The sequence below is a fragment of the Gopherus flavomarginatus genome, chromosome 2 (genome assembly GCF_025201925.1).
Source record: "Gopherus flavomarginatus isolate rGopFla2 chromosome 2, rGopFla2.mat.asm, whole genome shotgun sequence".
Lineage (NCBI taxonomy): Eukaryota > Metazoa > Chordata > Testudines > Testudinidae > Gopherus > Gopherus flavomarginatus.
The window spans coordinates 298,937,412-298,961,356 of record NC_066618.1 but is presented as its reverse complement, the minus strand read 5'-3'; the positions used below and the strand labels follow the sequence as shown (position 1 = coordinate 298,961,356).

General features: G+C 50.9%; 5 protein-coding genes across 6 annotated transcripts in view; 3 read left to right on the top strand and 2 right to left on the bottom strand.

Annotated features, from left to right (window-relative positions):
* The window catches only part of NAPRT (nicotinate phosphoribosyltransferase), a 105,583-nt gene that overhangs the window by 53,230 nt on the left and 28,408 nt on the right, over positions 1-23,945 (top strand). The gene's annotated exons all lie outside the window — the stretch shown is intronic.
* On the bottom strand, positions 4,266-5,334 carry LOC127045336 (heat shock protein 30C-like). Its single transcript, XM_050941367.1, has one exon. It carries the CDS (start codon positions 5,214-5,216, stop codon positions 4,530-4,532), a length of 687 nt encoding a protein of 228 aa, XP_050797324.1. The 5' UTR covers positions 5,217-5,334; the 3' UTR covers positions 4,266-4,529.
* On the top strand, positions 6,280-7,343 carry LOC127045331 (heat shock protein 30C-like). The gene has a single exon (XM_050941359.1). The coding sequence runs from the start codon at positions 6,397-6,399 to the stop codon at positions 7,081-7,083; it is 687 nt and encodes a 228-aa protein (XP_050797316.1). The 5' UTR covers positions 6,280-6,396; the 3' UTR covers positions 7,084-7,343.
* Positions 18,794-19,864, bottom strand: LOC127045328 (heat shock protein 30C-like). Its single transcript, XM_050941355.1, has one exon. The coding sequence runs from the start codon at positions 19,742-19,744 to the stop codon at positions 19,058-19,060; it is 687 nt and encodes a 228-aa protein (XP_050797312.1). The 5' UTR covers positions 19,745-19,864; the 3' UTR covers positions 18,794-19,057.
* On the top strand, positions 20,814-21,878 carry LOC127045333 (heat shock protein 30C-like). The gene has a single exon (XM_050941363.1). It carries the CDS (start codon positions 20,923-20,925, stop codon positions 21,607-21,609), a length of 687 nt encoding a protein of 228 aa, XP_050797320.1. The 5' UTR covers positions 20,814-20,922; the 3' UTR covers positions 21,610-21,878.

The window sequence follows — 23,945 nt, the reverse complement described above, 5'->3', positions numbered from 1 at the left end:
TTTTTCCCCGTGGAATTTTCTTCATACTACTGTCGATACCTATTCTGGTTACCTTTGGGTCACACCTCACAAAGGTGAACGTGTTCGACACGTTATTAACCATTTTGTCCGCTGTTTTTCTGTTATGGGCATCCCAGCCAAGCTGAAAACAGATAATGGGCCAGCTTACTGCTCTCAACAAATTGCTGCCTTCTGCTCCCATTGGGGCGGGCCAAGCTATCGTTGAGCACGCGAATCGTACCCTCAAAACAGCTCTCCTCCAACAAAAAACAAAAGGGGGAATCCCGCCCACGCTGCCCGACAAGGAGGTGTGGTTAGCACATGTTCTTTATACAATCAATCATTTAAATCTTGTTTTTGATGGTGCCCATTATATCTCCCGTTTACAGAAACACTTTAGGTGCAAGGAAGAACTCCCCGCCCCTAAAGTAACGTATAGACAACTCCCTGGAACCACGTGGAGTGCCCCAGTCCCCTTGATTACCTGGGGGCGGGGGTACGCAGCCGTTAACATACCTAAGGGGCCTGTGTGGGTCCCAGCCCGTTACATCCGTCCGTGGAAAGAGGACCCCACAGGCGGCCCACAGCATGGCATGGCACCAGGGTCTTAACAATCCCATTCCTGATTTCAATCAGTTATTAACAACAACAGTTACGCTGTCTCAAGAACGGCGCCGCAGTACTCCCAATGCACCAGTGACGTGGGTACAAACAAAGTCCCTCCCACAGCAAGCTGAGCGTCTGCTGGAACAGCAAGAAAAGGAGAAAACCCCAGAGAATTTGTTAACTGCTTTTATTGCTTGCCTAAATGCTAATTCTTGTGTGATGTTATGTATAATGCCTTGGCCACCTCCTTGGTTGGCATACCTGGCTTAATAATTAGTAATAGTAAAAATCTTAATTGGTTAGCTTGCTCAGCGGTTAAAGCTCTTAATGCCACGTCTATTGCAGTGGCATTGCTTAATGAGGAGCAAACAGAGCTGCGTCATGGAATTTTGCAAAATAGAGCTGCCATTGATTATCTTCTTTTGCTACATCACTATGGTTGTGAAAAAATTAATGATATGTGTTGTTTTAATATTTCTGATCACGCCCATGCTATTAATAATCAAATAGCTTTAATTAAAAATCTTACTGCTCAAATTCAAATTCACAATGACCCATTCTCCTCCTGGTGGGACTGGCTATCTAGCTGGCTACCAGGATGGGGTTGGTTACATCAGGTAATAACCTATGGAGGACTTTGCCTTTTATTCCTCATACTCACCTGCTGTGGCGTTCAGTGTATTCCCTCCTTAATTTCATTGTGCACCCAAGGGTGCCCTTGGGCAAGAAAAAAACCTGCCCTTCCCTTCTAAAAAGTTAAGGGGGAGATGTAGGGATTGATCCTGGCTGGCAAACCACCAGATAATTAATCCCTGCAACCCCCCGTTACCCCCCCTGATCATAAGACCAGGCAAGTACAGCACTACATGCCTGAGTAGAATGAAAAACATAGCACGTCACGCTTGCAAGCAGCGGGTGAGAAGCAGGGAGATAAGAGAGATCCTCCGCCAGTAAGAAACAAGTAAACAAGGCTGTAATTTATGCTGACAATGTAACCAGAAAGAATAAAAGGGCTGCCACGCCGGCTGACGGGGCGCCTTCCTGAGCAAACAAGCTGTCTGTGTCTGGTTCCTTCCCACAGCTTTCCTCTCGGAAAGAAAATCCTTCGCTCAGGGCTGGGCAAAAATGAGCATGAGAATTTTTCAAAGTCTCCTTTCAAGGACCCCAAAAAAGGGAGGCCGTGGGAGGCATCCATTATCTCCTCATTTTTGTTTTTCATTGACCAATTCAACCCATTACTGAGAGCAGGGGTCTCTCTCCCTGGCCCCTGGCATTCCATCCAGGGCAGGTGGAGGGTCCGTGGCTCCCCATAGCTGCCTGCACGACTATTACCCTGACCCAGCTCCAGCTTCTGTCCTGGCCTGGGGCCTCAGGGACCAAAGAGCTGCAGGCGGGCCATGGCAAGAGCAGGCTGCTGTGAGGAGCCAGAGACCCTCCATCTACCCTGGGTGGGGGGCCCAGAGGGCACGGGCATAGGCTGGGGGCTGCTCTCTTGTGCCCCCACCCTGCGCAGGTGGCGGGTCTGCAGTTTACCAGGATCCCTGGGCCTCTGTTACCCTGGCCTGGCTCCAGCTTACGGCCTAGTTAGGGGGTGGGGACTCAGCGGAAGAGGAAGGGCAAGGGGTTGGGCCCGTGGCAGAAAACTGGGAAGTTCATGGCCTGTAGGGCCCCCCTGCCCACTTCTGGCACCCGAGGCTGTATGTATTGTACACTGAAATGTAACTACGATATTTACATTCCAGTGGATTTATTTTATAATGATATGGTACAAAGGAGAACAAAAAGCCATTTTTCAGTACTAGTGGGCTGTGACACTTTTGCATTTCTATGTCACATTTTGTAAGCAAGTCATTTTTTTAAGTGAGGTGACACCTGGGGGCCCGCAAGACAAATCAGACTCCTCTAGGGGGACCAGAGGTCTGGAAAGGTTCAGAGCCACCGTCCTGGCACACACATGACATTCTGCTGCTACAGCCTCCTAGCGAAGTCCCTGTGTGCCTGGGAGCAAAGGAAAGAGCTGGGTTTCCCCATGGGGCAGTGAGCTGTGCAGCTGGCCCTGCCAAACAGGTCTCTCCCCATAGGATTCACTGATGAGTGATAAGGCCACATTTTGGCTCCTCCTCAAATATCCTGTGCACTGAGCTTTCCAGAGCTTGCTTTAATATTGAACTCCCATTACAATTATTCATCTGTGCCCCCAGGGCCTGCCCCTTGCATGCACCTGGCAAATTGCAGGATGGGGGTGGTAGAAACAGAGTGCTGCTAGTTGGTTCCTAGTCCCCTCCCTGACCAAGTGACCACCCCTTTAGTCAGTGGCTCTCAGAGTCTGGGGTCCACTCCCCCATGGGAGCACAGAGAAATGTTGTTTTTTTTTGGGGGGGGGGGGGGACATGGCATGGCTCCACTGCTGAGGAAGCCTGGGCTGTGCAGTAATGGGGTGGGGGGAGGGGGGGTGCAAGGTGGATAGATTCCATTTCTGGTAAGGGGAGAGCGACTGGAAAAGTTTGAGCACCACTGGCCTGACTGACACACTCAAAACAATGACCTGACTTTAGTCACAACTTTTTGATTATCTCAGACCAGGACCCTACACTCAGCATCTCTGAACCCCAACCAGGGTTATGTCCCCCCCCCCGTTTTAAAGAGAAAAGGGTTTCTGTGAAGGAGGCTGAGAACTGATGTGGTCCATTTCCAGAGTTAGACATAAAATAGTGACTCAAAGACACTGCCAGGCAGACAACACCCTGTATTTCCACTAAAAAGCTCTATTTAATTTGACATCCCAGAGGGGTCCATGATCTAAGGTAGGTTTGAAAATGCTAAAAAAGTGTAAAGAGGGGCTTTTAAAGTCTAAAGAGGCAGAGAAGTCATTAAAAGTACCTTTCAGGATCGTGGCCCAGGTGTTCGGTTCCCAGCCTCCTCCAGTTCCTGACACCATACTTCACAACAGTGACTGGGTTTTTGTCACAACTGTTCTTCTAATATCTCAGACTGGATACCAACAGAATCAACAGGTCTCAACACTCAGCAGGGCCCTGGTCCACCCCTTCCCATGAATCGCTACAAACAGGGAGGGGACTGGCCCTGGCAGAAATGAGGGGTGGGGTCTCTCTCTACAGGGTAAACATTAAATATAGATTTACAGGAACTAGAGCTCATCACATGACACAAAGTGGTGCTTAAAATAAAAATGGGGTAAAGAAGGGTAAAAATGGTACAAAACCCCAAACCCTAATACAAAGAACTCACAAAGCATCGCACAGTCCCGGCTCCTACAAGGAGACACAGAGAACAGAACAGCTCCTGGCAGCCCAGGAATGGGCTCCAAAACATTCACACCTAGACCAAGGGCTGAGGGGAATTGATGGAACAGAGTCCCCGGGTTACTGGAGTCAGTGGCTGGTTTCAGGAATCTCAGAGGCTGGTCACCTCACTCTCTCCTCCTGTCTCCATCTCGCTGCTCCCTGGCAGCCTCGTGTAGAAGCGAGGGGCCTGACTTGCTCCTTTAACCAGCCCATCCAACCCATGGCTCTTAACACCTGACCAGGTCTCACATCCTCTCCCTGCTGTGGGGAAGTTAAAACTGAAAATCATTTCTACACCCTGGGGAAAAATTGAACCATGTGCAAAAGTAGGAAGAGATCACACAGAAAACAGAATTCAGACAACAGCATTTTATTTACAGTACAAAACAAGTTTAGTTATCACAGTAACAAGGAAAAAAATTCTAAACACCAACTGTGCTCTACCGCGTCACAGAGCATCTGACATCTTCCTCAAACACAGAAACAGTCAGTGAGCAGAGTAGAGACAAAGCCGAGGAACAGGCGCAGAAGTGTTGACAAATTACAACAGCCTCGCTAGCTTGGCTGAGTAAAGTCAATGAACCAGAGTCCGGGGGTTACTGGAGCCGGGGGCTGGTTTCAGGAATCTCTGGGGCTGGTCTCCTCGCTCTCTCCTCCTGTCTCCATCTCGCTGCTCCCCGGTTCCTTTCCCTCCGTGGGCAGGTTTCCTTCTCCTGCCTTCACCCCCTGGCACACACTGATGGGAATGTCTCTCCCCTGTGCCGGTGGCAGGGCCAGACGTGGCGCCTCGATGCAGAGCTGCCCATCCTGGGACAGGGAGCAGAGCGCGGCCTGCACGTTCACGTCTTCCGGCAGGAGAGTTTCTCTGCGGATCTCTCTGTATTCCTGGGAGCGGACTCCAGCCTCCGACTCCGTTTTCTTCTCACGCTTCCCTGTCACCGTCAGCTTCCTCCCGTCCACTCTCACCATCAGCTCAGCTGGGGAGAAGCCGCTCACGTCCATGGAGAGCTGGTACCTCTCCTTCCCCTGCGCCTGGGACCCGGGCTCCTTCCCAGCACCCTCAGCCAGGGTCTGGCTGCTCTGCCTCGGGGCCCTGCTCCCCTCGCCCTCCCCGCAGAGAAGGGGATAAGCCAGGAGGAGGGAGTGTCTCATTCGCTCCATCTCGTCCAGGTGCGTCTGCACGTCCCCCACCAGCTGCTCCAAGAGGCTGTGGGGACCCGGCCCCAGGAGGCTGGACGCTGGGGCTCTGCTGCGGAGCCACACGGGGCCATAGTCAGGCGACTGCCACACTCGGAGCGGGAACATCCTGCGCGGGGCCGGGAGTCGCTGGTCCGAGTTCAGCTGCTGAGACGCTGCTGCTGGAGCTGCCTCTGCCCGGCTCCCTGCCTGGCTGCTGCTCACTGGCTGCGGAGCCCCAGCGCCGCCTTTTCTACCGGGCTGGGGGCGGGCCGGGCACCTCGGGAACCTTCCTGCTCCTGCGGGCTGGGGGCGGGGCCTGGCTCGGGAGGGGCGGGGCTGGGGGCGGGGCCTGGCTCGGGAGGGCCTGGGGGCCCAGCAGCTTCTAGCAGCCGCCAGCGGGCGGAGCTCCCGGGCTTTGCTGGAACCTTCGCGATCCCGCTGTGATGGGGAGCGGGACTCAGCGCCGGGGCACGGGCTGGAGCTGGGGGGGGTCTCAGCGGCTGGGCAGGGGCTGCAGCCCGGCTCTGCCGGGGGGTGTCCGAGCCCAGCGGCACAGACACCCCGCGCCGGGCAGCCCCCCGCCCTCGAAGAACCAGAATCACGTTTGGCATAAAGTGCCCCCCCCCACCAGCTTCGCTCCAGCCGCTGCCCCCGCAGGGGTCGGGATCTGCCGCTTGTGGGGCGGCCAAACTTGGAGGGTTTCTCAGGTGCCCTGAAGCTCCTGCCTGGTGCTTGTGAAGGGGGGGGCGCTAGAGGAGGGTGTTCTCCCTGCTGCTCAGCCCCCCCTCCCACCGCCCCCAGCTCCTGCCTCAGCCAGAGCCTAGGAGGAGCAGCTGCGGGGGCAGAGACAGATGCGGGGGTGACACCCGCCCCCCCCGGACCGGACACGAGTCTCTGTTACTGTTTATTACACGCGCGCTGTGGGGGTGTTCGCCAATCTCACGTGTCTGCTCCGCACATGGACTGTCCAACCCGCCCCCCCCAGACACCGGCCGGGAACTGGCTCCCGTGCTCCTCCCCCCCCCCGGGCTCCAGCCCGTGCCCCCGGCGCTGAGCCCCCTCCAGCCCCCATCACAGCGGGATCGCGAAGGCTCCAGCAAAGCCCAGACCGGGAGCTCCGCCCCCCCAGCCCGCAGGAGCAGGAAGGTTCCCGAGGTGCCCGGCCCGCCCCCAGCCCGGTAGAAAAGGCGGCGCTGGGGCTCCGCAGCCAGTGAGCAGCAGCCAGGCAGGGAGCCGGGCAGAGGCAGCTCCAGCAGCAGCGTCTCAGCAGCTGAACTCGGACCAGCGACTCCCGGCCCCGCGCAGGATGTTCCCGCTCCGAGTGTGGCAGTCGCCTGACTATGGCCCCGTGTGGCTCCGCAGCAGAGCCCCAGCGTCCAGCCTCCTGGGGCCGGGTCCCCACAGCCTCTTGGAGCAGCTGGTGGGGGACGTGCAGACGCACCTGGACGAGATGGAGCGAATGAGACACTCCCTCCTCCTGGCTTATCCCCTTCTCTGCGGGGAGGGCGAGGGGAGCAGGACCCCGAGGCAGAGCAGCCAGACCCTGGCTGAGGGTGCTGGGAAGGAGCCCGGGTCCCAGGCGCAGGGAAAGGAGAGGTACCAGCTCTCCATGGACGTGAGCGGCTTCTCCCCAGCTGAGCTGATGGTGAGAGTGGACGGGAGGAAGCTGACGGTGACGGGGAAGCGTGAGAAGAAAACAGAGTCGGAGGCTGGAGTCCGCTCCCAGGAATACAGAGAGATCCGCAGAGAAACTCTCCTGCCGGAAGACGTGAACGTGCAGGCCGTGCTCTGCTCCCTGTCCCAGGATGGGCAGCTCTGCATCGAGGCGCCACGTCTGGCCCTGACAGCGGCGCAGGGGAGAGACATTCCCATCAGTGTGTGCCAGGGGGTGAAGGCAGGAGAAGGAAACCTGCCCACGGAGGGAAAGGAGCCGGGGAGCAGCGAGATGGAGACAGGAGGAGAGAGCGAGGAGACCAGCCCCAGAGATTCCTGAAACCAGCCCCCAGCTCCAGTAACCCCCGGACTCTGGTTCATTGACTTTACTCAGCCAAGCTAGCGAGGCTGTTGTAATTTGTCAACACTTCTGCGCCTGTTCCTCGGCTTTGTCTCTACTCTGCTCGCTGACTGTTTCTGTGTTTAAGGAAGATGTCAGATGCTCTGTGACGCTGTAGAGCACAGTTGGTGTTTAGAATTTTTTACCTTGTTACTGTGATAACAACTTTTTTTCTGTAAATACAAATGTTGTTGTCTGAATTCTGTTTTCTGTGTGACTTCTTCCTACTTTTGCACATGGTTCAATTTTTCCCCAGGGTGTAGAAATGATTTTTAGTCTTAACTTCCCCACAGCAGGGAGAGGATGTGAGACCTGGTCAGGTGTTAAGAGCCATGGGTTGGATGGGCTGGTTAAAGGAGCAAGTGAGTGACAGTCAGGCCCCTCCCTTCTGCAAGAGGCTGCCAGAGAGCAGAATATTTGGGGTGGGAGGGGAGGATAGACTGGAGAGCCCAGGGCCTTGCACTGCATAAGGAAATAACTGTGATGGGGCTGGAGTAGAAGCAGAGCACCTAGCATCTGTACCCTGCCCCAGTGTAAGTCGTTCACATTTTCAGAGCAGGGAAGGAGGGAATGACAGTACACCTGCAGCTAATGGTGCCCAGCACCATGAGTTCTCAGCCAGGGGGTCCTACCCTGCTATGTAGATGGAGAGGCTCAGAGAAGGGTGAGAACTGCTGTGCTCCAGCTCTGGGGGGACATCATTTTTAAATAGTGCTTCTCAAAATTGTGAGAGAAGGGCAGAGATTTGTGGAGGAAGGAGTTGTTGATGGTGAAACAAGCTTGGGGTAGGATCGTCTGCCAGTCACAGGGCTGTCTCTCCAGGCTGGAAGACACCTTCCCTTCTGGGAGGCCATGTTCTCCAGCTCTCCAAGCACACTGTGGGCCTGAAATAGATAACAGCAGCTGGGATGAAGACAATGGTGTCAGTTTAAAAAAAAACCCAAACCCTGCCATGTTCCTACAGGGTATTAATCCAAACCACTCCCAGTTTTGCCCCTGTAGAGGCTTATGCTAGCAACATGTCGCTCTAGGTGGCCTGGGTGGATCCCCTCTCAGGCCTCTCTTCCCAGCCCTAAGCCTTTTGGCAAAAGCAATTGAAAAGGGGAGGGTAAGAATTCATATGAAGAGAATTTGGACAGAAATGGGCAATTTGCCAGATGCACGCAAGGGGCAGGCCCTGGGGGCACAGACGAATAATTGTGATGGAAGTTCAATATTAAAGCAAGCTCTGGAAAGCTCAGTGCACAGGAGAGTCGAGGGGGAGCCAAAATGTGGCCTTATCTCACTCATCAGTGAATCCTCTGGGAAGAGGCCTGTTTGGCAGGGCCAGCTGCACAGCTCACTGCCCCATGGGGAAATCCAGCTCTTTCCTTAGCTCCCATGCACACAGGGACTTCGCTAGGAGGCTGTGGCAGCAGAATGCCATGTGTGTACCAGGACAGTGGCTCTGAACCTTTCCAGACCACTGGTCCCTCTACAGTCGTCTGATTAGTCTTGCGGACCCCCAGGTGTCACCTCACTTAAAAACGATTTGCTTACAAAATGTGACATAGAAATGCAAAAGTGTCATAGTCCACTAGTACTGAAAAATGGCTTTTCGTTCTCCTTTCTACCATATCATTATAAAATAAATCCACTGGAATGTAAATATCGTAATTACTTTTCAGTGTACAGTACATACAGCCAGGGGTGCTGGGATGGGGAGGTTACTGGGCCCTCCCAGTTTTTGCCATGGCCCTGGCCCCCTCCACTCCCCTAGAGTCCCTGCCCCTTGCCCAGGCCAGAAGCTGTAGCCCAGCCTCAGTAAGAGCAGCCTAGAAATCCTGGAAAATTGTGGGACCCACTGTGGGCCACAGACCCAACACCTGCCCAGGATGCCCCCCCCCCAAGAGCAGCCCTCAGCCTGTGTCCCTGCCCTCTGTGCCCCCTGCCCAGGGTAGATGGAGGGTCTGTGGCTCCTCACAGCTGCCCGGGCAGCTCTTACCATAGCCCGGCTGCAGCTCTTTGGCCCCTGAGGTCCCAGGCCAGGGCAGAGACAGATTCAGGCTGAGCCATCAGGCAGCTATGGGAAGCCACAGACCCTCCACTTACCCTGGATGAAAGGCCAGGGGCTGTTCTTGGCAATGGGTTGAATTGGTCAATGAATAACGAGGAGATGAAGGATGCCTCTGTAACGATGCTGCCTCTGGCGGGACACAACTGAGAGTATCAATTCCGGACAAGTTGCTTAGAGCAGAGTAGTCACTGCCCAAAGCTGGGTGTCTTTATTACTAAGGCACCAAGCCAGCCAAACAGAGAGGACATCAGTTTTACCCACTGGCTAATCAGAAGTCATCCAAGCAATTCCCTCAGATACTGCAGTTCCCTTGTATCACCACCAGCACCACTCGTTATGGGGATGAATGGTTATGAAAACCAACACCCCTGTAAAAGGAAAGAGGTTCTCCCGATCCCAAAGGACCCAGCCCCAGGTCAATATACCCATCAGATCTTACTCTCAAATCACGCTGTTGCCAGTTCTTTAGAATCTAAAATCTAAAGGTTTATCCATCAAAAGAAAACTATAGATGAGAGTTAAAATTGGTTAAATAGCATCAATTACATAGAGTAATGGCAGAGTTCTTGGTTCAGGCTTGTAGCAGTGATGGAATAAACTGCAGGTTCAAATCAAGTCTCTGGAATACATCCACAGCTTGGATGGGTCATTCAGGCCATTGTTCAGAGCTTCAGTTTGTAGCAAAAGCAGCAGAGAGTCCTGTGGCACCTTATACACTAAGGGAGCATGAGCTTTTGTGGGTGAATGCCCACTTTGTTGGATACATGTTTGTAGCAAGGTTCCTCCAGAGGTAAGAAGCAGGATTGAAGACAAAATGGCAGAGCTTCCAGGGCCTTTTATATTCTCTCTCGTGCGGGCGGAAACCCCTTTGTTAGATAGTCTCTAAGGTGCCACAAGTACTCCTCGTTCTTTTTGCTGATACAGACTAACACAGCTACCACTTTGAAACCAGAAACAAGATGGAGTTTGTAGCCATCTGAGCAAGTCACGTGTCCATGAATGATTCGGCTTTTTTGCAGGCCAACGCCATTGTTTCCATGTTAGTTTCCATGTTCCCAGGAAAGCTCAGATGTCGATTGGCGTCTCCCAAAGTCTGTTGTCAGTTAAGTGTTTCTTGATAGGACTACTCTCAGTAAGTGCCCATTCTCAAGAAGCTGACCAAATGCTTCACTGAGGCTACTCAGAATCAAACACATTGAGATACAAGTACAGGGCCAATATTCATAACTCCAAATACAAAAATGATACACACATACAGACAGCAGCATCATAAGCAGCCAATCATAATCTTTTCATTGACACCTCACTCGATAACCTTTGTACAATATGATCTGCAAATAAATAACAGTAGTTGCAACAATGATCTACAAAGTCACAGTCCATGTCAATAATGTCACAGCTTCCCACTGCCTCCCTTTTTTAGGGGTTCTTTAAAGGAGACTTTGAAAAATACTCATGTTCATTGTGCCCGAGCCCAGGACAGAAGCGCAGACCAGAGCGACGGATTTTCTTTCAGAGAGGAGAGCCAGGTAGGCAGGGGGAGCAGGGCAAACCCCCAGGCTCTGACCCTGCTCCCCGCCAGGTGCGCTGAGTGGGCAGGGGGAGCCACAATTGGCCTTGGCTCCTTGGCATGGGTCCAAGTGGCCCAGTGGCTAATCCACCACTAGTTTCAGGAACTTTGTTCTTTACCTGTCAGTGCTAGAACTGATCATGGCATCACAACATCCAACCCTCAGCCAAGATACCTGATTGTAAACAAATAGGGGCTTCAGGCACCATCCTGTGAGATTCTGTTTGGTCTCCCTTCCCCTTCCATGTTACTCTCTGCCCAGCTATTCTTCCTTCTCTCCCATTCTCTCAGCTTTCCATTGGATCCTGAAATCAACTGTACTGCACATATCAGCACAGCAAGACGAGATGGCCCGTCCAGTGCTGCCCCATCTGAGGAGAAAGGAACCAAATGATGTTCCTGACGGAATGTGATCCCCCCCAGGTCCTGAGCAACATATGTTGTGGCCGACCTGCAAGCCTAAAGCATCCATTTATGACTCACCTTTTCTGTCCTGTAGTGTCTCCACGTGGTGTCTGTCTGTTATAAACAGGAGACATGAAAACACTTCTGTGACCTAGGTCCCAGGGGAGCCAACTGAGGTCACTCAGTGAGGTTGAACTGTAAAGAATGGGGCAGACAATCCCCAAAGCTGGTGGATATTCCAATACATAGATTTACCAAGCCAGCACAAAACAGCTTCTAGAATACCTCACTGGTTACCAAGAAGATGACAACACAGTTCCCTTTAAGCAACCCAGCCTCAGGCCTCCACACAGGCATCCAAGTCATATATGAAGGAGATTACTGAAAATCTTACTCATCATATAAGAAAGTTCCACCAATCCCAAAGGATCAGACATATTACCTCCCAGATTAATGAGTATTCCAGACCTTACCCAAGTACACGCTTACAGCCAATAAACTAAAATTTATTTAAAAAGAGAAGAGTGACAGTATTGGTTAAAAGATCAGTATACATGCAGACACGAGTACAGTTCTTGAGATTCCGATTCACAGCAGAGATGGTGAGCTTTGTAGTTGCAAAGAGTTCTTTCTGAATTAGTCCAAATATTTATATACTGGGTGGGCCAGTCAGGACTGAGATCTCAGCCTTATGGCTTAAGCTTCCCCCTGCATGAAGCATCAAACAGATCTGCGATAAAAAGGATCAGGTCCCAAGAGCCTTTTATGCAATTTTCAGGCTCTCTTTGACAGGTCGGAGTCCTTCGGCAAACAATAGGCAATTATGGAGACTTCTTTCCGAAGCATCGCCAGTAGTTACACCAATTAACATAAGGCAATTTATTCATTAGACAGTGTATCACAAACTTCAAAGAGACATATCGACAGTGACATTATTGCTTTCAAGATTCATTTAATGTTAGGATTCCCTTTTGATCTGTTAATATTCCTTATTGAGCTTTGAACTAACAGCTATAGTGACAGACAGGAACGGTCTGTTTACATGGCTAATCATTAAAGAAGATATAAGTAAACACATGCAGTAAGTATCACCTTTAATTTCTAACAATATAAGTTTGCATTTCAAAGTTCTAGTCTATCTACCATGGTTTGGCCCAAATTACCATTTACATACCTTTCTAAATATCTCTCTAAAGCAGGGGTCTCAAACTCAATTTACTTTAGGGCCGGTGCCAGCTCTCAAATCCTCCCAGAGGGCCAATAATGTCAATGAAGGTGGTTTTCAGAAAAGAAAACGTTTATATTATATTTTTTATTTCAAATTTCTTAGAAATAATAAAATGGTCATATGGCTTTGTATGATTCTTCACCTGCCAGAGAGTTCTTAGCGTTTGCCAGACACCTGGCAAGGCTTCAGTTCTGTCAGTTTGTTGATGTTTGGCCTCGGTGACTGAGCAGTAGAAACCTTCAGGATTGCAGACAGGTGTGCCTCAAACCGTTGTGTTTGGTATTTTGACTTGTTTATATTCATTGTGCAAAAAACTGAAGCTGCCTCCATGGCTGACTCTGCCCTGCAACTAATGATGCTGCCTCCATGGCTGACTCTGCCCGGTGACTAGTGATGGTATCTCTGTCCCTGTCCCCCAGCCAAAGGGACCTGCAGTGGGTGAGGGGTGGGAGCGGCGCCTGCAGCAGACATTTCTGGGAGCATGGCTCTATGCATCTCTCGGGCTGCAGCAGAGAGGTTCTTGGGCGGCAGATAGGGTGACCAGATGTCCCGATTTATAGGGACAGTTCTGATATTTGGGTTTTTTTCTTGTATAGGCTCCTATTACCCCCCAGCCCCTGTCCCAAATTTTCACATGTTCTATCTGGTCACCCTAGCCACAGATGGCCCACAGGCCGGGACCTTGAGCCCCCTGCTCTAAAGGCTGGCTCTGGGTCATCGAGCCTGCAAGCTGCTGAACCCTTTCTGGCCATGTGTCACACTTCGTATAAGATCCGTTGCAATTCTATAACAGTGGTAGCACCAATGGTTTGCGTGGTCATATTTTAATCAGATAACCTCACAACTTCACACATCGGGGCAGAGTACCAATAGCTCTTCCCCTTCCATCACAGAAAGGCTGATGATAAAATAAAAGACTCCAATATTTTACCTCTGTAATGGGGTCAGACTCACCTCTCGTGAGCGCCCCTGGCCGAGTGCATGTCCTGCACTCTCTCTCTGTTTGTGGTGGGTCTTCAGTGACTCAGCCCTCCAGCCAACTCAGACCAGTTTGTCTGGGAGATTAAAAGCAACACAAACCCCTTTCGGGGTACAAGTCCAACAGGGGTCTCTCCCAGTACCCTCTCTCGTGTCTCTCTCAGTTTGTCCCTGCTCCAAAATAGAGCAGTGCCCCAGGTGCTCAGAGTCCAAGCCACTATCCCAGTAGCTGGGGGAGATGACCCAGACCCATCTGCTTCTCTGGGTCCCAGTGCGGGGACCCTATAGATAGCAGACATTGTCTGGGTTTCTCTGCTCTGTGTCCCCCTCTGGATCCCTGGTTTTGCACCTGTGACCTCCACCCCCTGCCCTGTTATTTATTAATTGTCCCCCATGTTTAGCTGGATCCCATGTCCAGTGGTTCCTCCTGCAAGGATGGGGAAGGGGCCTTTAGCCACATGTGGGCTTCCATCTGCCCACCTCCTGGACATTAAATAAGGCCCTTTTCTGGGGCAGAGTGTGGCAGGACCACAAGGCCTCCAGAAGAGCCTAGCTGTCATAACATTTCTTCCCAGATCTGGACCTTAGCGTCCAAAATATGGGTGTTAGCACGAAAACCTCCAAGCTTAGTTACCAGCTTGGACCTGGTATCGCTGCCACCAGCTAAGAATTATACAGTGCCTAGCTCACTGTGGTCTTCCCAAAACCTTCCCTGGGGGACCCCCAGACTCAGATGCCTTGAGACTTACAACAAAGGGAAATAACCCCCTCCCCTTGTTTCCTTGTTACTTCCTCCCTGGCTCCCCTCCCTGGATGACCCTAGGAGATTCTCTGCTTCCAGTCCTGGAAACACAAGTACCAAGAGATCTAATCTCTCCCCCTCACCCAGAGGGTATGCGAAGTCAGGCTTAGTAAATCTAACACAAAGAGATTTTCCCCTTGACTTTTTCCTTCCACTAATTCCCTGGTGAGCTGCAGACTCAATTCCCTGGAGTCCCCACTAAAGAAAAACTCCAACAGGTCTTAAAAAGAAATCTTTATATAAAAAAAAGAAAGAAAAAGACATTAAAAATAGTCTCTGTAATAAGATGACAATATACAGGGTCAATTGCTTAAAGGAAAAAAATGAATAAACAGCCTTATCCAAAAACACATTCCAGCAACTACACACATGTAAATACAAAAGAAAACAATATAAACCTATTGTCTTACTATCCTTGTACTTACAACTTGGAAACAGAAGATTAGAAAGGCAGGAGATAGAAAAATCACTCTCAGAGCCGAGAGGGCACAGACACAAGACAAAGAACAACGAACTCACACTCAAAACTTCCCTCCACCCAGATTTGAAAAAGTCTTGTTTCCTGATAGGTCCTCTGGTCAGGTGTTTCAGGTTACTGTTGTTAACTCTTTACAGTTAAAAGAACATTAACCCTTAGCTATCTGTTTATGACACTAGTCCACCCCATCACAACCTCCAAAAGGAGAGAGACTTTTAATAGGATTTGATCACCTTGTTTTCTACAGTGTTGCTTTTTAGTCCTTACTTGTATTTTGATCAATAAACTTCCAACTTTAGAATGAGTGTGTTGGGTGTGTTGGGGACTGTTGCGTGTTTGCCCAGAACCCAAGTGAGCCAGGGTCTCTCTAGAGACCGCCTCCGCCCAGTGGTTTCCCCAGGAATTGAAATTAGGGGGGGTGATCGAATTTACAGGGGCGGCGGGGGTGTCCGGACCGATGAGATATATAACAGATATGAGTAAAGTAAATGTTTTGTTGGGATAATGCAAATTTAACATAAGGATAATACAAGTTACACCAAAACATATAACAGGTTTAGATTTCTAATAACATATAATTTTTTTTTAAATGTATTTAATTTAAATTGACTTTTGAAAAGTAAGCCATCATGGGATAAGAGGGAAGTCCTCTCATAGACTTTAAGGTCAGAAAGGACCATTATGATCATCTAGTCTGACCTCCTGCACAATGCAGGCCACAGAATCTCATCTACCCACTCCTGTAACAAACCCCTAACCTATATCTGAGTTATTGAAGTCCTCAAATTGTGGTACTAACACCTCCTTATCTTTGCTGGAAATACCTCACCTGATGCATCCATCCATAGAAGGTGTGAGGAGAACCTAACACAGGGTAATAGAATCAATTAGTGTAATGACCCAACCATTCCCAGTCTCTGTTTAAACCCAAGTTAATTGTATCTAATTTGCATATTAATTCGAGTTCAGCAGTCTCTCTTTGGAATCTGTTTTTGAAGTTTTGTTGTTGCAAAATTGCCACCTTCAAGTCTGTCACTGAGTGGTTAGAGAGTTTGAAGTGTTCTCCCACTGATTGGGTCATTACACTAATTGATTCTATTTCCCTATGTTAAGTTCTCCTCACACCTTCTATGGGTCATCTCAATCACATCAGTTGGAAGTAACAGAGGAGGAGAAGGACCTCGGAGTATTGGTTGATCACAGGATGACTATGAGCCACCAATGTGATATGGCTGTGTCATAAACGGATAGTTAAGAGTTAATGGAACAGAAGTCCTTCATATCTCTTTTGCCTGTAAAGGGTTAACAAGATCTGTGAGCCAGGCCATCACCTGACCAGAGGATCAATCAGGGAACAGGATACTTTCAAATCTTGAGGGAGGGAAGTTTGTGTGTGTGCTGTTAGTTTTTGGTGGTTGTTCTCTCTGGGTTCTGAGAGTGACCAGACGTGCAACCAGGTTTCTCTCCAATCTCCCTGATACAGGTTCTTATAGATTCAAAATAGTAAGTACTAGGTGATAAGGTGAGCTAGGCTTATGTTTGTTTTCTTTATTTGCAAATGTGTATTTGGCTGGAAGGAGTTCAAATTTGTATTTTGCTGAATGGATTTTAATTTGTACTTGTATACTTAGGCTGGGAGGGTATTCCCAGTGTCTATAGCTGAAAGACCCTGTAACATATTCCATCTTAAATTTACAAAGATAATTTTTACTGTTTTTTTCTTTCTTTAATTAAAAGCTTTTCTTGTTTAAGAACCTGATTGTTTCTTTATTCTGGTGAGACCCCAGGGGACTGGGTCTGGATCCACCAGGGAATTGGTGGGGAGAAAAGAGGGAAGGGGGAGAGAAAGGATTACTTTCTCTCTCAGGGAGAGTCTGGGAGCGGGAGGGAGAAGGAGGGAGGAAGGTGGATTTTCCTCTTTGTTTTAAGATTCAAGGAGTTTGAATCACAGTGATCTTCCAGGGTTACCCAGTGAGGGGAAGCCTGGGAGAGGCAACGGTGAGGGAAAGGGTTTACTTTCCTTGTGTTATCCAGAGGGTCTGGGTCTTGGGGGTCCCCGGGCAAGGTTTTGGGGGGACCAGAGTGTACCAGGCACTGGAATTCCTGGATGGTGGCAGCGCTACAAGTATTAAGCCGGTAATTGAGCTTAGAGGAATTTATGCTGGTACCCCATCTTTTGGACGCTAAGGTTCAGAGTGGGGAATTATACCATGACAGGCCATTAAAAAAGCTAATGCGGTTTTAGGATACATCAGGCGAGGTATATCCAGCAAAGATAAGGAGGTGTTAGTACCGTTATACAAGGCACTGGTGAGACCTCATCTGGAATACTGTGTGCAGTTCTGGTCTCCCATGTTTAAGAAGGATGAATTCAAACTGGAACCGGTTCAGAGAAGGGCGACTAGGATGATCCGAGGAACAGAAAACCTGTCATATGAAAGGAGACTCAAAGAGCTTGGCTTGTTTAGCCTAACCAAAAGAAGGTTGAGGTGGGATAGGATTGCTCTTTATAAATTTATCAGAGGGATAAATATTAGGGAGGGAGAGAAATTATTTAAGTTTAGTACCAATGTGGACACAAGAACAAATGGATATAAACTGGACACTAGGAAGTTTAAACTTGAAATTAGATGAAGGTTTCTAACCATTAGAGGAGAGAAGTTCTGGAAAACCCTTCCAAGGGGAGTAGTTGGGACAAAAGACATATCTGGCTTTAAGACTAAGCTTGATAAGTTTATGGAGTGGATGGTATGATGGGATAGCCTAATTTTGGCAATTAATTTGGCAACTGATCTTTGATTATCAGCAGCTAAGTATGCCCAGTGGTCAGTGATGGGATGTTAGATGGGGTGGGATCTGAGTTACTACAAAGGATTCTTTCCTGGGTGTCTGGCTGGTGAGTCTTGCCCACATGCTCAGGGTTTAACTGATTGCCATATTTGGGGTTGGGAAGGAATTTTCCTCCCAGGCAGATTGGCAGAGGCCCTGGAGGTTTTTCGCCTTCCTCTGCAGCATGGGACACGGGTCACTTGTTGGAGGATTCTGTACAGCTTGAGGTCTTCAAACCACAATTTGAGGACTTCAGTAACTCAGACATAGGTTAGGGGTTTGTTACAGGAGTGGATGGGTGAGATTCTGTGGCCTACATTGTGCAGGAGGTCAGACTAGATGATCATAATGGTCCCTTCTGACCTTAAAGTCTATGAAAGGACTTTCCTCTTATCCCATGATGGCTTACTTTTCAAAAGTCAATTTAAATTAAATACATTTAACAAATTTTTTTATATATTTTTAGAAATCTAGACCTGTTATATATTTTGGTGTAATTTGTATTATCCTTCTGTTAAATTTGCATTATCCCAACAAAACATTTACTTTATTCATATGTTATATATCTCATCGGTCCTGAGACCCCTCCCCCCCATAAATTCGAACACTCCCCCTAATTTCAATTCCTGGGGAAACCACTGGGCAGAGGCGGTCTCAAGAGAAACCCTGGCTCACTTGGGTTCTTGCAAACACCCAACACACTCATTCTAAAATTGGAAGTTTATTGATAAAAATACAGGTAAGGACTAAAAAGTAACACGGTAGAAAACAAGGTAATCAAATCCTATTAAAAGTCTCTCTCCTTTTGGAGGTTGTGATGGGGTGGACTAGGCTCTGCTAGTTCTCACCCTTCTCTGAGCCTCTCCCGCTGCATAGCAGGGCAGGACCCCCTGGCTGAGAACTCCTGGTGCTGGCCACCATTAACTGTAGCTGTACTGCCATTTCCCCCATTCCCTGCTCTGAAAACGTGTACGACATACACTGAGGCAGCGTACAGGTGCTCTGCTTCTACTCTAGCCCCATCATAGTTATTTCCTTATGCAGTGCAAGGCCCTGGGCTCTCCAATCTACCCCGCCACCCACAAGATATTCTGCTCTCTGGCAGCCTCTTGCAGAAGGGAGGGGCCTGACTGTCACTACACTTGCTCCTTTAACCAGCCCATCTAACCCATAGCTCTTAACACCTGACCAGATCTCACATCCTCCCCCTGCTGTGGGAAAGTTAAGACTGAAAATCATTTCTGCACCATGGGGAAAAATTGAACCACGTGCAAAAGTAGGAAGAGATCACACAGAAAACAGAATTCAAAACAGCATTTGTATTTAAAGTAAAAAAACAAGTTTAGTTATCACAGTAACAAGGTAAAAAATTCTGAACACCAACTGTGCTCTACCGCGTCACAGAGCATCTGACATCTTCCTCAAACACAGAAACAGTCAGCGAGCAGAGTAGAGACAAAGCCGAGGAACAGGCGCAGAAGTGTTGACAAATTACAACAGCCTCGCTAGCTTGGCTGAGTAAAGTCAATGAAACAGAGTCCGGGGGTTACTGGAGCTGGGGGCTGGTTTTAGGAATCACTGGGGCTGGTCTCCTCGCTCTCTTCTCCTGTCTCCATCTCGCTGCTCCCCGGTTCCTTTCCCTCCGTGGGCAGGTTTCCTTCTCCTGCCTTCACCCCCTGGCACACACTGATGGGAATGTCTCTCCCCTGCGCCGCTGGCAGGGCCAGACGTGGCGCCTCGATGCAGAGCTGCCCATCCTGGGACAGGGAGCAGAGCACGGCCTGCACGTTCACGTCTTCCGGCAGGAGAGTTTCTCTGCGGATCTCTCTGTATTCCTGGGAGCGGACTCCAGCCTCCGACTCCGTTTTTTTCTCACGCTTCCCTGTCACCGTCAGCTTCCTCCCGTCCACTCTCACCATCAGCTCAGCTGGGGAGAAGCCGCTCACGTCCATGGAGAGCTGGTACCTCTCCTTCCCCTGCGCCTGGGACCCGGGCTCCTTCCCAGCACCCTCAGCCAGGGTCTGGCTGCTCTGCCTCGGGGCCCTGCTCCCCTCGGCCTCCCCGCAGAGAAGGGGATAAGCCAGGAGGAGGGAGTGTCTCATTCGCTCCATCTCGTCCAGGTGCGTCTGCACGTCCCCCACCAGCTGCTCCCAGAGGCTGTGGGGACCCGGCCCCAGGAGGCTGGACGCTGGGGCTCTGCTGCGGAGCCACACGGGGCCATAGTCAGGCGACTGCCACACTCGGAGCGGGAACATCCTGCGCGGGGCCGGGAGTCGCTGGTCCGAGTTCAGCTGCTGAGACGCTGCTGCTGGAGCTGCCTCTGCCCGGCTCCCTGCCTGGCTGCTGCTCACTGGCTGCGGAGCCCCAGCGCCGCCTTTTCTACCGGGCTGGGGGCGGGCCGGGCACCTCGGGAACCTTCCTGCTCCTGCGGGCTGGGGGCGGAGCCTGGCTCTGCTCGGCTGGGGGCGCCCAGCAAGTTCTCGTAGCCGGTAGCGGGCGGAGCTCTCGGGCTGGGCTTTGCTGGAGCCTTCCCGACCCGGTGATGGCGGGGGTGGGGTGTGTCTCAGCGCCGGGGGCACGGGCTGGAGCCCGGGGGGGAGGAGCACGGGGGCCAGTTCCCGGCCGGTGTCGGGGAGGGGGGGGGGGGGCGGGTTGGACAGTCCATGTGCGGAGCAGACACGTGAGATTGGCGAACACCCCCACAGCGCGCGTGTAATAAACAGTAACAGAGACTCGTGTCCGGTCCTGTTCAGGTCCGGGGGGGTCACACCCGCATCTGTCTCTGCCCCCGAAGCTGCTCGTCCTAGGCTCTGGCTTAGGCAGGAGCTGAGGGGGGTGGGAAGGCTGAGCAGCAGGGAGAACACCCTCCCCTAGCGCCCCCCCCCCCATTCACAAGCACCAGGCAGGAGCTTCAGGGCAGCTGAGAAACCCTCCAAGTTTGGCCGCCCCACAAGCGGCAGATCCCGACCCCTGCGGGCGCAGCAGATTGAACGAAGCTGGGGTGGGGTGGGGCACTTTATTCCAAACGTGACTCTGGTTCCTCGAGGGCGGGGCTCTGTATCCGGGAGGAGAAATAGCCCGTTCGCGGGGGCGCTGCCCGGCGCGGGGTGTCTGTGCTGCCGGGCTCGGACACCCCCCGGCAGAGCCGGGCTGCAGCCACTGCCCAGCCGCTGAGACTCGCCCCGCCCCCCTCCGCAAAGACAGCGGGATCGCGAAGGCTCCAGCAAAGGCCAGACCGGGAGCTCCGCCCCCCCAGCCCGCAGGAGCAGGAAGGTTCCCGAGGTGCCCGGCCCGCCCCCAGCCCGGTAGAAAAGGCGGCGCTGGGGCTCCGCAGCCAGTGAGCAGCAGCCAGGCAGGGAGCCGGGCAGAGGCAGCTCCAGCAGCAGCGTCTCAGCAGCTGAACTCGGACCAGCGACTCCCGGCCCCGCGCAGGATGTTCCCGCTCCGAGTGTGGCAGTCGCGTGACTATGGCCCCGTGTGGCTCCGCAGCAGAGCCCCAGCGTCCAGCCTCCTGGGGCCGGGTCCCCACAGCCTCTTGGAGCAGCTGGTGGGGGACGTGCAGACGCACCTGGACGAGATGGAGCGAATGAGACACTCCCTCCTCCTGGCTTATCCCCTTCTCTGCGGGGAGGGCGAGGGGAGCAGGGCCCCGAGGCAGAGCAGCCAGACCCTGGCTGAGGGTGCTGGGAAGGAGCCCGGGTCCCAGGCGCAGGGGAAGGAGAGGTACCAGCTCTCCATGGACGTGAGCGGCTTCTCCCCAGCTGAGCTGATGGTGAGAGTGGACGGGAGGAAGCTGACGGTGACGGGGAAGCGTGAGAAGAAAACGGAGTCGGAGGCTGGAGTCCGCTCCCAGGAATACAGAGAGATCCGCAGAGAAACTCTCCTGCCGGAAGACGTGAACGTGCAGGCCGTGCTCTGCTCCCTGTCCCAGGATGGGCAGCTCTGCATCGAGGCGCCACGTCTGGCCCTGCCAGCGGCACAAGGGAGAGACATTCCCATCAGTGTGTGCCAGGGGGTGAAGGCAGGAGAAGGAAACCTGCCCACGGAGGGAAAGGAGCTGGGGAGCAGCGAGATGGAGACAGGAGGAGAGAGTGAGGAGACCAGCCCCAGAGATTCCTGAAACCAGCCCCCAGCTCCAGTAACCCCCGGACTCTGGTTCATTGACTTTACTCAGTCCAGCTAGCGAGGCTGTTGTAATTTGTCAACACTGGTGCGCCTGTTCCTCGGCTTTGTCTCTACTCTGCTCGCTGACTGTTTCTGTGTTTGAGGAAGATGTCAGATGCTCTGTGACGCTGTACAGCACAGTTGGTGTTCAGAATTTTTTACCTTGTTACTGTGATAACTAAACTTGTTTTGGTTTGTACTGTAAATAAAATGCTGTTGTCTGAATTCTGTTTTCTGTGTGATCTCTTGCTGCTTTTGCACATGGTTCAATTTTTTCCCCATGGTGCAGAAATGATTTTCAGTCTTAACTTTCCCACAGCAGGGGGAGGATGTGAGACCTGGTCAGGTGTTAAGAGCCATGGGTTGGATGGGCTGGTTAAAGGAGCAAGTATAGTGACAGTCAGGCCCCTCCCTTCTGCAAGAGGATACCAGAGAGCAGAATATCTTGCGGGTGGTGGGGTGGATTGGAGAGTCCGGGGCCTTGCACTGCATGAGGAAAAAACTATTACACGGCTGGAGTAGAAGCAGAGCACCTAGCACCTGTACGCTGCCCCAGTGTAAGTCATACACCAGTTTTCAGAGGTTCAGCAACTTGCAGGCTCGATGACCCAGAGCCAGCCTTTAGAGCAAGGGGCTAAAAGTCCCGGCCTGTGGGCCATCTGCGGCTAGGGTGACCAGGTAGAACGTGTGAAAAATCGGGACAAGGGCTGGGGGGTAATACGAGCCTATACAAGAAAAAAACCGAAATATCAGGACTGTCCCTATAAATCAGGACATCTGGTCACCCTATCTGCGGCCCAAGAACCTCTCTTCTGCAGCCCGAGAGATGCATAGAGCCATGCTCCCAGAAATGTCTGCTGCAGGCGCTGTCCCCCCTCTCCCCGCAGCTCCCTTTGGCTGGGGAACAGAGACAGAGATACCATCGCTAGTCACCGGGTGGAGTCAGCCATGGAGGCAGCTTCACTTTTTTGCACAATGAATATAAACAAGTCAAAATACCAAACACAACGGTCTGAGGCATACCTGGCTGCAATCCTGGAGGTTTCAACTGCTCAGTCACCGAGGCCAAACATCAACAAACTAACAGAACTGAAGCCTTGCCAGGTGTCTGGCAAACTCTAAGAATTCTCTGGCAGGTGAGGAATCATACAAAGTTATATGACCATTTTATTATTTCTAAGAAATTGTAAATAAAAAATACAATATAAACTTTTTTTTTGAAAACCACCTTCATTGACATTATTGGCCCTCTGGGAGGATTTGAGGACTGGCACTGGCCCTAAAGTAAATTGAGTTTGAGACCCCTGCTTTAGAGGTATGTTTTAGAAAGGTATGAAAATGGTAATTAGGGCCACTCCATGTTAGATAGACTAGAACTTTGAAATGCAAAGTTATATTGTTAGAAATTAAAGGTGATACTTACTGGATGTGTTTGTTTATATCTTGTTTAATCATTATCCGTGTAAACAGACCGTTCCTGTCTGTCACTATAGCTGTTGGTTCAGAGCTCAAAAAGGAATATTAACAGATCAAAAGAGAATCCTAACATTAAATTAATCTTGAAAGCAATAATGTCACTGTCGATATGTCTCTTTGAAGTTTGTGATATATTGTCTAATGAATAAATTGCCTTATGTTAATTGATGTAACTACTGGCGATGCTTCGGAAAGAAGTCTCCATAATTGCCTGTTGTTTGCCGAAGGACTCCGACCTGTCAAAGAGAGCCTGAAAATTGCATAAAAGGCTCTTGGGACCTGATCCTTTTTATCGCAGATCTGTTTGATGCTTCATGCAGGAGGAAGCTTAAGCCATAAGGCTGAGATCTCAGTCCTGACTGGACCACCTAGTATATAAATATTTGGACTAATTCAGAAAGAACTCTTTGCAACTACAAGGCTCACCATTTCTGCTGTGAATCGGAATCTCAAGAACTGTACTTGTGTCTGCATGTATACTGATCTTTTAACCAATACTGTCACTCTTCTCTTTTTAAATAAATTTTAGTTTATTGGCTGTAAGCATGTATTTGGGTAAGGTCTGGAATACTCATTACCTCCCAGATTAATGTGTCTGATCCTTTGGGATTGGTGGAACTTTCTTATATGATGAGTAAGATTTTCAGTAATCTCCTTCATATATGACTTGGATGCCTGTGTGGAGGCCTGAGGCTGAGTTGCTTAAAGGGAACTGTGTTGTCATCGTCTTTGTAACCGGTGATATATTCTAGAAGCTGTTTTGTGCTGGCTTGGTAAATCTAAGTATTGGAATATCCACCAGCTTTGGGGATTGTC